The sequence below is a fragment of the Dendropsophus ebraccatus genome, chromosome 8 (assembly GCF_027789765.1).
Source record: "Dendropsophus ebraccatus isolate aDenEbr1 chromosome 8, aDenEbr1.pat, whole genome shotgun sequence".
Taxonomy (NCBI): Eukaryota; Metazoa; Chordata; class Amphibia; order Anura; family Hylidae; genus Dendropsophus; species Dendropsophus ebraccatus.
Window position 1 is genome coordinate 90,838,442 of NC_091461.1, and position 16,328 is coordinate 90,854,769.

At 43.7% G+C, this 16,328-nt stretch overlaps 1 protein-coding gene across 3 annotated transcripts; it reads right to left on the reverse strand.

Moving 5' to 3' along the window:
- Window positions 1–4,463: 4,463 nt before the first annotated feature.
- LOC138799570 (zinc finger protein 572-like) lies at window positions 4,464–15,353 on the reverse strand. 3 transcript variants are annotated; one of them, XM_069980936.1, is made up of 6 exons: window positions 15,076–15,265; window positions 14,811–14,956; window positions 12,787–12,975; window positions 12,590–12,710; window positions 9,747–11,324; window positions 4,464–5,312 (listed from the first exon to the last, which is right to left on the reverse strand). In XM_069980936.1, the coding sequence occupies exons 1-6, from the start codon at window positions 15,080–15,082 to the stop codon at window positions 5,293–5,295; spliced, it is 2,061 nt and encodes a 686-aa protein (XP_069837037.1). In that variant the 5' UTR covers window positions 15,083–15,265; the 3' UTR covers window positions 4,464–5,292. The 3 variants fall into 3 exon arrangements, with proteins under 3 accessions (XP_069837037.1, XP_069837036.1, XP_069837035.1); XM_069980935.1 differs by lacking the exon at window positions 15,076–15,265 and adding an exon at window positions 15,277–15,353 and having other exon boundaries at window positions 4,464–11,324; XM_069980934.1 differs by having other exon boundaries at window positions 4,464–11,324; window positions 15,076–15,264.
- Between the last annotated feature and the right edge of the window lie 975 nt (window positions 15,354–16,328).

The following is a 16,328-nucleotide window of genomic DNA, read 5'->3' on the forward strand; positions in this document are numbered from 1 at the left end:
CAAGAGGTGAACAAGAAGAGACTGCCAGCCTAAAGTGCCATTTCCAGGCACACTAAAGACTTTGGCTATGGAATAAGTGACTTTGGACTCTGCAGGCTATTATGGCTAACTTCAGCCAAGGATATTGTGACTAGCAGAGATGAGTGAATTTAAAGTAATAATAAAGCGAAGCGCTTTGTTATCTCTGAAATACGCTCATCAGTCGTATGCCTTCTAACTGACTGCTCTGTGCCGCTCCTCCCTGAGTGCTAGGAAAAGCTGGATCCAGTCCTGGGAAACTGGGAGAAGGAGTGGCAGTCAGAAGGCAGCCGGCTGATGAGATAACAAAGCGCTTTGCTTCCTCATTACTATATACTCGCTTATCTCTAGTGACAAGTTCTCACAGGGGCTGCCCCCATGAACAATTATTACATTCAATCATTTAGTTACATAGATATCTGCAATAGAGTTGAACGTAACCCGATCATGCTTGAGTCCAACATTTCAACCTCTTTGCGTCTCCGTAGGGACCACGCTCTGAAAGGCTCTGCAGCTGGGGAGCTTCTCTATTAGCCGATCCAGATCCCGTTGCCGCGCCGGCTAATTAAGCATTTAAACATAGCTGTCAAACCTGACAGCTGCATTTAAATGCTCTGCACCTGGTGTCCTTGGTGTCTATTGAGATAGAACTCCCCCCCCGGGTACAATGCGATCGCAGTGGGGATATCCATTTTTCTGCCCGGGCCACAGTGTTGCACTAATGCTCATCCCAGCTCGGCAATACATTGATCTGGGCTGCAGCAGCCCAGAGCAATGTATCACTGATCTAATGGATACATGCTTTGTATATACACAGCACTGATCTCTATGAGAGATCAATGCTGTGTATATACAAGTCCCCCAGGGGGACTTCTAGTTAAAGTAAAAAAAAGAAGTAAAAATGTTTTTTTATTAATAAAAAATCCCCTTCCCTAATAAGTCCGAATCACCCCCCTTTCCCATTTTAACCTATATAAATAAACATTCTTGGTATCGCCCGAACTATTAAATTATCACATTCCTGATCTTGCACGGTAAATGGTGTAAGCACAACAAGTATCATAAACGCAAACAAGGTATTGACAAAGTACAGATCATGGTGCAAAAAAAACTCCTCACAAAACCCCTATAGACCAAAAAATAAAAGTGATGGGAATAGAGCAATTTTAAACACATTTAGTTTATAAAAAAAAAAAAAAAGATTTGAGTTTTTTTAAAAGCTGTCAACTAAAATAAAAGTTAAATCGTTGCAATTGTACTGATGTAAGGTCAGTTTTGCCATAGGGTGAACGGCGTAAACACGAAATACCCTAAAAAAGGAAAACAAATTTCTTTTTTTTTTTCAATTTGACAGCACAAATTATTTTTTTCCGGTTTCGCAGCATATTTTATGGGAAAATAAAGTCTGTCATTGCAAAGTACAGGAAGTACAGGAATAAGCTGGAAATAGTAGGTGGTGGAGCCGGCACTCGGGGATGTGGATAACTAAAACATAACTTTTATTTGTGCATTCAAAGTGGTACTCCATAACAGGACCTACGCGTTTCGCACCAATGCCCTTACTCATGGTCCACAAGAGCTCGTGCACCCACCACCTAGTTCAACGGTTGCTGTGGATATATCATCTGGGTGAGCTGTATCCTTCCTTCTTTTTACTTTTTGCAAATTGCAAAGTATAATTGGTGTTGCAAAAAATAAGGGCTCATGTGGGTCTCTAGGTGAAAAAATGCAACTGCTATGACCTTATATACACAAGGAGGAAAAGCAAAGGCGCAAAACTAAAATTGGCTTTGACCTTACGGGGTTAAATATCGGTGGCTGTAGAAGTTGGATGCAGCCCTGAGGCTGCCTGAACAACATGGATACAGCCAAAGGCTATATCAGGGGTACTCAACAACTTTTAGTGAAGGTCCACTTACCGGAGTCTATTGTCAGGTGAAGGTCTGAGCTGAACATCAGTAGTAAACGTGCTTTGTTACTTTTCACAAAGGGTGTTGAACTATTTACATACAGAATTGCTGCTTATTAGCGGGAAAACTGGCATTTTCTCTCTCTCACCAGCCCTTTGAAATTAGGTACAAAGGGGGTGACTGCCCCAGTAGTATATAGCCCCCCTGTGTGCTCCCCCAGTAGTATATAGCCCCCCTGTGCGCTCTCCCCCTGTAGTATATAGCCCCCCTGTGTGCTCTCCCCCTGTAGTATATAGCCCCTGTGCGCTCTCCCCCAGTAGTCTATAGCCCCCCAATGCAATCTCCCCCAGTTTATAGCCCCCTGTGCTCTCACCCTCCCATATAGCCCCCGTGTGTGCTCTCCCCCAGTATATAGCCCCCCTGTGCGCTCTTCCCCTGCCATATAGCCCCCCTGTAAGCTCTCCCCCTCCCATATAGCCCCTCTGTGCACTCTCCCCCAGTATATAGCCCCTCTGTGTGCTCTCCCCCAGTATATAGCCCCCCTGTGCGCTCCCCCCAGTATATAGCCCCCCTGTGCGCTCTCCACCAGTATATAGCCCCTCTGTGCGCTCTCCCCCAGTATATAGCCCCCTGTGCGCTCTCCCCCAGTATATAGCCTTCCTGTGTGCTCTTCCCCAGTATATAGCCCCCCTGTGTGCTCTTCCCCAGTATATAGCCCCCCCTGTGTGCTCTTCCCCAGTATATAGCCCCCCTGTGTGCTCTTCCCCAGTATATAGCCCCCCTGTGTGCTGTTCCCCAGTATATAGCCCCTCTGTGCGCTCCCCCCAGTATATAGCCCCCCTGTGCGCTCTCCCCCAGTATATAGCCCCCCTGTGCACTGTCCCCCAGTATATAGCCCCCCTGTGTGCTCTTCCCCAGTATATAGCCCCCCTGTGCGCTCTCCCCCAGTATATAGCCCCCCTGTGCACTAGCCCCCAGTATATAGCCCCCCTGTGTGCTCTTCCCCAGTATATAGCCTCATGCGCTCTCTCCCAGTATATAGCCCCCCTGTGCGCTCTCCCCCAGTATATAGCCCCCCTGTGTGCTGTTCCCCAGTACATAGCCCCTCTGTGCGGTCTTCCCCAGTATATAGCCCACATGCTTTGCTCTCCCTCTCCCATATAGCATAAAAAAACAAAAACACTTTATACTCACCTGCGCGTCTCCTGCACGTCCTCTTCTCTTCTTCCTGTGGCCGCACCGCAGCAGTCACTAGAGGCCGCTCTCCCCGCCCGCGCAGGAATGTCACTCGAGCACCAACACCAGAGGGGGAGCGCGGCCTCTTGTGACCGCTGCGGCCAGAGAGAGGTGACTGACAGGGAGGAAGCCAATGTCTTCCTCTCTGTCAGTGCTGCCGCTCGGTATCTATGAGCGCTCGTAGATACTGACTGTGCAGGGAGCAGCGCCGCAGCCTGGGTCCGGACAGCTGGCCGCCGCGGTCCGCCAGTTGAGGACCCTTGGGCTATATCCATGTTTTCCAGAACTCCCTAGGATTGCATCCAATCTCTTCAGCCACAAATATTCAAATGATGATAGATTGAACTCATGACTCATGCAATTTATGCTGGCCGCATTACTGATGGACCAGTGTAATATGACACTGGCATTTCTGATAAAAATTATGTAAGACTCTTAAAAGGGTGTCCAGGGTTGGAAAAACATGGCTGCTGTCTTAAAAAAAAAAAAAACCTTCTACCCTGTTTGGGTTTGGTTTTGCAGCACAGTTTCATTGAAGTAATTAGGATTGTAATACCACACACAACCTGAAGACAAAGATGGCACTGTTTTTATATGTATGTATGCATGTGAATTCACTTTTCAGGGTTGTGGAAATTTTTTACCATCAGTCAGAAGATGTATCCGACCCCTTTGCACCAATACTATGTAGTGCAGACCTGTACAAACTGGTTTAATCAGAAAGACTGAAGTAGACATTAATGGGACAGGTGGAACTTCAAGAGGCGTCTGCAGCTTTAAGGGGGTTATCCAGTGCTACAAAAACATGGCCACTTTCCCCCTACTGTTGTCTCCAGTTTGGGTGGGGTTTTGAAACTCAGTACCATTGAAGTAAATGGAGCTTAATTGCAAACCACACCTGAACTTGAGACAACAGTAGGGGGAAAGTGGCCATGTTTTTGTAGCGCTGGATAACCCCCTTTAAATATGGTGCTGTGTATGATAGCACACAGGGAAAAGCAGCAGGAGGTGAGTATGTTTTTTGTTTTTTTTTATTTCCTGACCATAAAAAGCAGGGGGCCTTAACATTCTTAATGTAGTAAATATTTCAACCAGATTTTTTAAAATGGAAAAACAGCATTAGTTATTAGATATAAATTGGATTTTTACTGGAAATCTATAAATGACACAGCACCTAATTTATCAGCTGTTAAAATTCCACCCAATATTTTACAAGGTGTTCACTAACACAGCGGAGTTTCTATTGGCTATAACTGAACACAGCCTCAGAGAAAAGACTACAATGAAGGCAACACAAAATGTCATTCAGCAAATCTTTATTAACCAGCTATTCTAGGAGGCCCCATAGATTGCAGTTACAGATGCAGCATTGCTTACAGATAATACTCACATTGGATTTAAATGGAAACTTCTTCTTATGACCTTTTAGTTTGATATTTTTCCACAATTTAATGAATAGTAGCACTTAACTGTCTTCGAGAAACAAAGAACTGTTCATTGTGAGCCTCCTGGTCCATGTCTAAAATGGCAGAACTACAAAGGACACAGACAACGCAGCAGGAGAGGGGGCAGGGTGGGCATGTCGGAAGCGGCAGTAGAGAGCAGAGGGGGCATGAAGTAAGAGCAGCATTGCCTCAGCAAATGCCTCAGCATTAGAGATGAGCAAACCCAGTCACTCTGCATTTGATTACCATTGGCTGAAGAAGTTGGTTGCAGCTCTAGGGAGCCTTAGAAAGCATGGATACAGCCATAGGCCATGTTCACATTATGTATGCCGAAGCCGCATGCTCCATTGTGCAAACTGGCAGGTTCTCTTCAATGAATAGCGGCCACAAAAAACGGACGTCAGTTTTTTGCGTGGCCGCTAGCAATCCCGGCCAGAGTGTATACTATGTGTGTACACTCTGGCCGGGATTCTAACTGCAGCACAATGTAAGTTAAGTATTAATCACAGCCGTGTTGCAAATCTGTCGTATATTTTATTTAGTACCGGCGATTTTAAGAAACTGTGTAATTGGGTTTATTAGGCAAATATGCCATTATCTGCATTCAAAAAAGACTTTCCCCAGGTCCTCCACTCCTCTCTCTCATTCACTGCTCATTATCAAGAAATCTCGACTCTTTTACATCAGTCGAGCCCTGTGTAACCTATAAAGAGAGGAGGAGGGAGATTAGTCACCAGCAGAGAACAAAGGGACCTGTGTGAAAGCCAGTATTCAGAGGTCAGAGAGGTCAGTGCTGACTTCAGATCCCTCAACCCCTCCCCTCTCCATAAGAGAACCATGAAGACAGGGAGGAGAGCTTCAAACTGCTTTTTCATGTTAAAAATGCATTTTTCGGCTAATAAACCCAATTACAAAAAGTTTCTTAAAATCACCTGTACTATTGATTTCTGCAAAGAAAAAAAAAAAATTGTAAACGACAAATGACACGTTAACTAACTTTGTGTGAACATGGCCATAGGCTGTATCCATGTTTCCCAGACTCCTAAGGACTGCAACCAGTTTCTTCAGCCAATGATAATAAAATGCTGAACGACTGGGTTCGGACAAACCCGAACATGCTTGAGAGTCACTCAAATCGGTCCCTGTCCCCCTAAGGGATCACAGAAATTTGAGTGATGTAAGGCGCTGCGGAATAAGTAAGCGCTATATAAATAAAGGAATTATTACAGCTGATAAGGATAGAGGGTGAAGGCCGAATTTTATATTTGTGCTGTTTTAACTAAATGGAGTGCGGACTATGCTGCCCTTACGTATTCTGCTGCCATATTCCAATTATAGGGTTGAGCTGTGAATCCATTAGGTTTTTCAGGGTACAAACACCACGTCTTCTCCCTCTCCTGTCTGTCAGTATTGCAAAATTTACTCTCATGGATTTGCCAGAGTCTACTAGGCAAATGCCATTAGAGCAAGACATATAATGAGGTAGGAACACCTACATTCATGCCCAGGGAGCTGGCAATGCAAACTGTAAGAAGCTGTAAAATACAGCCTAGGAGACAACAGCTATACTAGTATACAGTAAGACATGCAAGTATCAAATAAAAAGTAATGTTAGGCACATCTCTAATAGACATACTGAACAAACAACTGGAATTTAGTCTCTATAGTTATTCCCCCTAAAAAAGATAAATCCCCTGATCCTCTGGCACGTTATTCCTGGTTTACTTGTACAGGTCTAAATACTACTCTAATTTATACACCATATACCATACACCACAGCTATTTCATCTACGCTGTGACAACCACTCTCTTACATAAAAGTGAATACTCATCCCTTCCTCACTACATTTATGCACATGTACCTTCATCTACTACCTGGTGCCTATGAGGGTGTATAGTAGAGAGGTCCCTAATTTCCTCTCACTAACCAATCTTTAGTCCCACTTTGTCAACTTCTGTGTGTTTTAGGCCAGAAACTAAAAACTAAGTAAAACAGGTCTTGGGATGGAAAGGTCAAATATTGACACCTTAAAGATAGAGACTTTTAGTAACTATATATTGCCTTATCTAAGGGTAGTACAAGCTACAATGTATCACTTACGCTGCTCTGTGCAGCTGATTCAGGGATATACTCCTGAATACCAATGACTCTGGGCACCGCACATTTTCCTCTCCATTATTTGGATGTGCTCAGTAGTCCTGTATATTCATGAGCACCAGCTCCCTCTGCTTACCGAATGCTGTTTGGCAATTGTCTGCCTATACTGTGTATATACATTGTGTTTAGGCAGACAGTTGTTAGGAGGGCAGAGGGAGCTGTGCGGCTCAAAGCCCATTCTCCTGCATATTAGGTGAATGGCTGTACAGGATGACGTAAGCAACACACTGTTCTGTTCAGCATTTGTCACTAGTTTATGCTGCCTTCGTTTAAAACAGCATACACCTACTGACAAATTCAGTTTACACATTAAAAATGAGTTCCTAGGGAAAAAGGCAGCTCTGACCCCTTGACAGGCACCACTACCTCATTTATGCAAATTCCTTTCTAAACTAGGATACAAGTAAACATGAAAGGTGGAAACTAAGCCAAATCTGTCAGAGTGGCATGCAGTGAATGATCATTTTGGTGCAGTACAGTATACACGATAGACAAGTTTCCATATGGCGCCCCATTCTCAACATTCACTACACAAACATTTTGGCACATGGCTTTAAAAAAAAGAGTATTTAAAGTATCCCTTGGAAAAACTTGGACATGTCAGTCCAATGGCTGTTGGCTGATCTCTAGATATTGCCAAGAAAAGAAAACGTCCACTGGCCACTATTTAGCTGCTCTGGATGGGCTCCACAGATGTATAATGGACACTTCTCCTGCTGAAATCCAGAGATTGGTTGGCGGTGAAACGCTAAGACCCCCACAATTTTGGGAGATTTTTAGCCATTCCCCTTTTTCCTAAAAAGGTTTTAAAACTGTTGAGGAAACTGCAATAAAGAAAAGTGTGTAAAAAAACACCTAATACGTTTGGCACATCCCATGTAATTGACTTTTTGGCACAGGTTTATGAGCATTACTTATTTCATCTTTCCTCAAATCTTTGTTCAGTCTAATTTAAAAAGGCTGCCCCTCCACAATAGCTGACATGGAAAGTAACCTGATAATGCCTTGTAAGTCACATTTCCCATCACAAGAGTGGCTGTGGTCACCAATAGCGGGGCAATATTAATGCTGATATTCCCAGCAACACTGCACAGCTATTGGTAAAGAACGGAAGGTGTGGTACGGACAGCATGCATTCCTCTGCATGTGGGAATGTGGCCTTAATGTTCCTAGCTTTGTTACCTTCTTCAGTCCTCACTTTGCACAAGGCTGGAAAAACAGGGTCAGAAACCCTTATAATATCAGAAAGGTAAGTCACCTGGCTAGGCCCAAAAAAATGTTCATTCATGTTGCAGATAGAGAAAGTAGGGCACCTTAAGGCCCATAATCTAAAATAAATGCAGCCAATAGAGCCCTCTAGGTCATGACCATAAAGGACGCCCATTCTTTGCAAAGTGGCACATTTCTTACTACAGCCATTTTTGAGCATCATTTTGTGTTGCAAATGAGGCTCAGAAAACAGTGTTCTATTGAACTCAATGGATTCACACAGTTAAGTCTAATTTGGTCTGTATAAAATCAAGCGAGGGCATCTCTTTTTAAAAGGTTAACGTGCTAAAATATGTATTTCTGGATGTAAATATACAGAAATATGCTCCCTCAATTTTCCCCCCAGGAAAAAAGCTTTTCATTTAATCTTCTCCCAGTGTCTTTTTTTATACATACATACATACACACACACACACACACTAACTGCTATTATGTTAGAATGTCTATCACTCATTGGGAAAGAGGTACATACTGTATTTCACTAATGCTGTCATTTCTTTTACTGCTAGTAGGTGTATGTGGGAGGTTACACAGATGTACTGTTAGGATTACATATATATTATTATGTAATACACTAACTTATGTAATGCACTAAAAGACAGCATTGTCTCTATGCAGGAAAAACCATCAGATGCAAACTGGAAGTAACATGTGATACGGAAAAGTGAGACTCATAGGAGGGCAGCTCATTAAAAAACAAACGATTAATAGGCAAGAAGACAAGTGCAGTGGTGAAGAAAAATATTCTGATACTCATTAAAAAAAACCATTAAAATTTTTTAGAAAATACTGTTAACACCAGCTCCCAAGATGTCTGAGACCACTCTGGCAAGAGGTGGCCTCAAAGTTCAGTTGTTTGCCATAATTATTGAATGCTAGTGGCTAGCTGATGGCCACTAGTACTTGAGATTCCCTGCCTAATTCATTCAATATTTTTTTTCCTACCGTAATTTAAAAACGTTTAAAAAAAAAATGCAAGTGTCCATCATAAACCCTTCATCTATTACTGATAAAATATCTTTCACAGCGTACTGTAAAGAAAGGACTTGAGTATATCTACATTGTGCTGACATCTGGTGGCCAATATGAAAATTGCAATAATTTCTACATATGAAAAACTAAGAGCACCCGTTTGTGTAAACAATGAATAGGCTGTAGGCTGATCTTCACAATTCTTTGATATCCAACCCAGACCAATAAAAATATAAAACTCCTCTTTAATAGAGAGGCCATGCAATTGTTAAGTTCAAAAAAACTAACTTTAAATGAAAGGGGACTTAACCCAACAAACTGATCTGATGCTTATATACATGATCAGAAATGCCAAGTTGTCCAATCTGCACAGTAATATACATGTTCAGATCAGCCATATTTTTTAGAGTCCTGGCCGATCATAATCTGCATCCTAATAAAGATAAAGGTCATCTTTAATCTTGAACATGTATGAATCATGAATTTATATAATATAAATGTCTTCATGTGGAGAAGACTGAGGATTTTCGGTTGCGTGAATGTGACTGTGTTGAGCGAGACGTGCCTGAGAACTGAAATACTTCCCACAGTCCATGCATGGGAATGCTTTCTTTCTTGTATGACATTTCTGATGCCTTTTGAGATGGGAGTTTCTAGAAAAGCTTTTTCTACATATAGCACAAGAATACGGTCTTTCCCCAGTGTGAATCTTCAGATGCCTATGAAGATAGGACTTACATGTAAACGTTTTGCCACACTGAGAACAAGAATAAGGTCTCTCAGTCCTGTGTATCCTCCTGTGCTGGACAAGATTTGAGTTGGTGGCAAAACCTTTCCCACATTCACCACAAAAATAAGTTCTCTCCGTTAGGGAAACTCCCCAATCCTTGGTTGCATCTGTGGGATCATTTATGTATTCCTCACCAAGGGTGTTGGCATATGCAGTTTCTTCGTAGTGAGTTCGCTGATGTCGTTTAAGTTCATAATTGCTAATAAAACATTTATCACATTCCGGGCATATGTAGGGCTTCTCCCCCGTGTGGACTCTCTGATGACGAATAAGATGGGAGTTTATTGTGAACGTTTTCCCACAATCAGTACAAGAGTATGGTTTTTCTCCTGTGTGAATTCTCTGGTGAAGAGCTAGGTTTGCACTGGTGGTAAAACTCTTCTCACATTCAGAACAGTGATACAGTCGGGCGCCTGTGTGAATCTTCTGGTGCAGAACGAGATTCGATTTGGTTGTAAAACATTTGCCGCATTCTGAACAGGGGTAGGGTTTTTCTCCCGTATGTATCCTCAAATGAATGGCAAGATTGGAGTTATTTGTAAAACATTTATGACACTCGGGGCAGTAATATAAGTTTTCGCCTGTGTGGATTCTTTTGTGGATGGTAAGATTGGAATTTGTGGTGAAGCGTTTTCCACATTCAGAGCAGGAATATGGCCGCTCTCCTGTATGTGTTCTTTGATGTATAAGAAGATGCGAGTTCCGGAAAAACCGCTTTCCACATTCTGAACAAGAGTATGGTCTAACGCCGGTATGTATCATCTGATGTCTATGGAGCTGTGACTTGCGTGTAAAGCATTTCCCACACTGAAAGCACATGAATGGTCTGGGTTTGGATGGATACATCTGACCATTCTCTTGTATATGGTTTACTCCCAAATATAGTTCGTCAAGATTTTCTTCATCACATAACATGGATTCCCCATTCATATGATGAGACAGAGCTTGCTGAATATGATCTGATGTATCCATGTTCGGGTCTTCCAGCATGACCTCTTCAAATGAAAATGGCTCCCCCTTAATATGAGCAGACGGAAACTGGGCTCTATGATTTATGGGGGTATATATATCCGTGTCTGGAAGATCTTCTTCATCCCCTGAGGCCTGCTCCTCCTTAATTTGGATAGATGAATATTGGTCAGTTGAATCATCTGTAATGGTATAAACGGTGGTATCTTCGGGAGATTCTACCTCAAAGGGGAATGATTCCACCTTAATATAAGAACCGGGGTAGTGCTGTTTGATAGATGTGGGTATATATATTTGGGATTCTTTGGGAACATTTTTTCCACCCAGCTCCTTTTCAACATGAGGTTTATAGTGTTGTCTTTTACTAGATTTTATATATATTTCACCATCACGAATATGTACTTCTTCACATGAATGAGGTACGTCACTAACGTTCTCCAGGCAGTCGTCCATATCCGAAGTCTCGATATTTATAACAATGGGAGCGTCATTCGCACAGTCCAGCGAAGGGATATGGATTTGGCGTGCTCGAGAGGTTTTTGTGACTTTAGTAACATCTGTGGGAGAGAAATATACTGAGTGATGTCAACCATGTAAGACGACACTAAATGTGCAGTTCAGTTTAACTAGGCGGCAAATCTCCATGACGGGATGTGGGTCAAAAGGTGAGGAACATTTATTGGCATGAGTTACTTTCCAAAAAAATAGCACAGTGCTATATTAGGCAAAAAATCAATGTGATGTCATTTTTATGTAACAAGGAGTCGGGAGAGAATGCATGGACTCTACCTGGCTTGTTCTTTTAAACGGTTGGAGTCTGAACACCCGGACCTCGAGCTATAAGAACTTTTAAAGGGGTTATCCAACAGTGCCCCCTGCTGTCCATAAACGCCGTTACTTTAGAGACAAGCTGTCTCAGAAGTGACAGTCCGCTCAGACAAGCACTGGCTGAGATGTGGCAGCCCCGCGGTTAGTGTTTGGCTTAGCCGGATGCCACTCCCGAGAAGAGCTTGTCTAGGAAGTAATTGTGGGAGACACCAGCGACACCGGCGAAGTGCGGAGAGGTAAGCATAGCACCTTTGTCATGTTTTCTCATATGGCAGCAATATATTAAAAATGGCCTATCGCTGGCTAACCCCTTTAATATGTCTCTTTGACTTATCAGAAGTCTTTTAGTTTTAGGAGTGCACACCCCTCCCTCCCCCCCCCACTGATTGACAAGATTCCTGGTATGCACTTAAACCTATTGGACTGTCACTCACCACAATGAGGGCCAGGCTGAGCTCAGGAATGTAGAGGTCTTATAACTCTGTGGTCTGTATTATTTCATCACTCCTCTTAGATATAGAGGTTAGACCTTTCCCTATAATATGCTATCCTTACCAAGAGAAAATCACTCAGCAGACAGACCCACTTTTTTCTTTTTACTCTCTTCAATCCTAAATTCTTTATAAACTGTTTGTGTAATGGCCTAGGATAGAATACTTGGTAGAATACTTGGTGGGATGTTTTACCAAAGCCCAATATGACCCTCATGAGTTTATAGGTGATGCTATAAAGCAGGGATGGGAAACCTTCAGCCCTCCAACTGTGGCAAAACTGTGGCAAAAAAAAGGTTTCCCATCCCCGTTATAGAGCACCCTAATAAGCATATAGACCCTGGTGGTTTTCATTATGAGGCGCAATTCTAAAAATTCATTGTCCTACAAAGTTTAACCAGAGAAAACCACCACGCCATGAAAGCATGTCTCTATTTACCAGAATGTACTATTATACATGTTTGATTACATCAGTTTAGGAACTAAGACATTTCTCTTCTTACCTAGTGATCTGAGGGGCTGATGAGTCTTCATGATGTCCTTGTACTGATCTCTGTGTCCTTCTAAATACTCCCACTCCTCCATGGAGAAATGTACAGTGACATCCTGACACCTTAGAGGAACCTGGCACAGACAATAATTCATCAGACACACATTTGGCGTTGTTGTGTAATGTCCCAGCATTCCCAGCAATGCTTACCTCTCCAGTCAGCAGCTCAATGATCTTGTTGGTGATTTCTAAGATGGTCTTCTCTTGGTTGCCATTATACATCTGTGAGTAAGGGGAAGACTCTCTGATGGAGATCTGGTTACTGTCCCAGCCTCTTGATAAAAAGGAATGTCTATTGGCCTTCAAGGAGTCACTGGATTTCTTCACAGGTCCATAGTCCTAAAACACAGATATATTGGTAAAAGCTCATAATACTCTGCAGGTCTTGGTTTATCTACTAATGATTTCTCACCTTTTAATAAAAGGTACACTAATTCTAGAAATGAACAGATAAAGCAACCAAGAGGTGAGACGTGCATTGTTTTCACACAGCAGTCTCAAATCATTTTCTATCCTTGTCTGCTTTACAAGTGCAGAACAGCAGAAGACACTGGGTGAAGACAACATTACTGCACATTTCCTGTGGCTTAAAGGGGTTGCCCAGCGGGAAAAAAAAAAATTTCAAATCAACTGGTTTCAGAAAGTTATATAGCTCTATTTAAAAAATCTAATTAAATGGATCTCTAAAGATTCCCATCAGCCAGCCATATTTACAGCAATGTTCATTTACATTTTATAATGTTACTGCAATCTCAATACCAGCTAAGACCCCCAGTTAACAGGTCCTTACCCTCAAAACACCTAGCTTGTTTATTGTTCAGTGGCATGGCAGCACAGTCCCACTGAAGTAAATGGAGCACCAATTGCAAGATCGGCTCCGTATCAAGATTCTTGCCATCTGAGGCAAAGACATATCAGCAAGATGTCAATATCTGTGATAGACAGATCAGCATGGGCCCCATTTAATTTAAAGTGACTGTACCACCAGGCCCAGGCTGAAGCACTGGAGGCGGGCCGACCCACCCTTAGTGGGAGGAAACCCTAGCCCCTCTATGATAGGGTTAAATTGATTCTAATGGAGTCATGTAAGGGAGGGGCTGGGGTTTCTTGCCACTGGGGGCGAGTCGGCCTGATAAGGCCAGGTGATGTGATTTTACCTACTTGCACCATACCTATATGACTACACCTATATATACTGCCCTCTGAGTTAGAAGAAGATGATTAGAGCATGATCAGAGCGTGATCAGAGGGTGACAGAGAGATGTTCTGGATGAAGAAAAGGAATGCTGGCAGCACGTCAATAAGAACAGCTCCTGGAAAATCATTTGTAGTCACAATAACCAAGGAGAAGAGAGCCAGAAATCTATAAACAATTTATGGAAAATAACACATTGTGCAAGCCTGACTGCGCCGTACAGGAAACTGTTACCATTTATGGACTGGCCTATCAGAGTGTGACATGTATGTGTCTTGTGACTTGGAACCCCGCCTGTATTAAATATTTACATTTCATATGAATACACTACGCATGTGTAGTACCGCCCCATATTCTGTCTATAAAATGTGATTACCATAATAAAACTTAGGCCATTTATCCAGGCTTACAATCATGATACACTGTCTTATTTGTGTCTGTGATTTATAAGTGACGAGTTGGTAATACTGCAGGTTACAGCTCTAGATATATTTAAAAACCATCCATCCTGGGAGGACCTGGCTCCATAGAGTCAGGTCAACATCTAAATTTAGACTTATCAGGCCCACCTCCAGTGCGTCCGCCTGGGCCTGGCGGTACAGTCACTTTAAAGTTTAGGCTAAGGAGGTGTGCTTTGCAACAAAGTTCAGTCTGAGCCCAAATTTGTACACTCTCAGCAAATTACTCAGATGTAGCCACTGGCTGACTACGTTCAGAGCGCGGGTATGCCGGCAGCCGGTTTTGGTGATGTTGGCATGTCTGAGAAGACAGGAATAGTGTCATGAACTCTGTTTTACACTTCTCAGCTCTATTGACCCTCACGTATTGCCTCAGAGGCACAAACAGCAATGTGAATGAGGCCTAATACCACCCAATGTCGAATGGGATGGGGTATTTGGCAGTTTTTCATATCCTGGAAAATCCTTTTTTTTTAAACACAGGAGTAATGTCATGTGACTCCATTCCCAGAATCCCTCACCTCTCCGGTCAGCAGGTAGATGATCTCCAGGGTGAGGTGCAGCACCCTCTCAGTTACATTGTTCTCGGCCTTGTCCATCCTCAGTGCCTTATGCAGTCCTGGACTATACAAGGAGCCGATGACTTGGGGTTCTGCACTTTTCCCTCCTGTCCATCATATAAGGGGGAAAAAAACAAGACAAATCACATGCTATGTCCACAATGTGTCTAGCAGCTCACACCATTACTATTTCCTATCAGACTGTCAGCTCTTTGGTTTGGTATACCTCTCATACATCGTTCAGCTCCTAACTTGTCATTGTTGTTTAGCCCATTGTAGAGGAGCAATAACTACAGCGCCCCCAGTGGATGCGGGCGGTAATGACATTGCAATTGTATAAAATGAAGCCCAGTCATCTTGCATCCTAGTATACATTGGGCGCCCTGCTACTACAATTCAATTTCGGAAGGATGCCCCGTCTATTCACCTGCGCTCACTAGCACTAAGGAGGCGCATCAGCCGCTTCTCTTCTAACTCCTCACGACAGGAAGTTCCATAGGCACTTCCGGTCTGTGTGGCGCGCCCCCTTCCATGCGTTTCGCCTCATGCGTTCCACGGGTTGCACGTGCGCGCTGACTGTCCTTCCGCGGCGTACCCCTCTGCTATGGTTCCGGCCCCCCATTAGAGGAGAGTTCATTGGCTCTCCAGCTGTTGCAAAACTACAACTCCCATCATGCTTTAGTGTTGGCTGTTCGGGCATGATGGGAGTTGTAGTTTTGCAACAGCTGGAGAGCCAAGGGTCCCTACCGTTGTGCTATAGTGTCTCTAATGCAGGGGTGTCAAACTCGCAGCCTTTCAGCTTATGCAAAACCTACATTTCCCATCATGCCTGGACAGCCACAGCTAAAGCATTGGCTGTCCAGGCATGATGGGAGTTGTAGTTTTGCATAAGCTGGAGGTACTTTAAGGGCGGGTTCACACTACGGAATTCTCAATGTCCGCGGAATTCCGTCAGCTGTCCGCCCGCACATCTGGACGCCTTTCCGCCGGCCTCATAGACACCATTCTATGGGCCGGCGTATTTCGCTATGTGCTGAAAGAAGTGTCATGTCACTTCTTTTAGTGGATCGCGGAATACGCCGGCCCATAGAATGGTGTCTATGGAGCCGGCGGAAAAGCGCGTGCCCGTGCGGGCGGACAGCTGATGGAATTCCGCAGACATTGTCCGCGAGAATTCCGTAGTGTGAACCTGCCCTAAAGGGGTACTCCAGCGGGGGGCTATTTTGGGATCAGGCCGGGGGAGGAGGTGGCTGAGAGAAAAGACGTCTACTCACCTCCCCGGATCCAGCGGCGGGTCCCGGATTGCAGCGCTCCGGTCCCCAGTCGCTTCCTGGTGTCTGATGCGACGTCTCATGTCCGCTCAGCCAGTCAGTGACAGAGGCAGAATCCACTTCAAGTCCGCTCAGATCCCGCCTCTGTCAATGACTGGCTGAGCGGACTTGAGACGTCACGTCTCAAGCCCGCGTCAGACACCAGGAA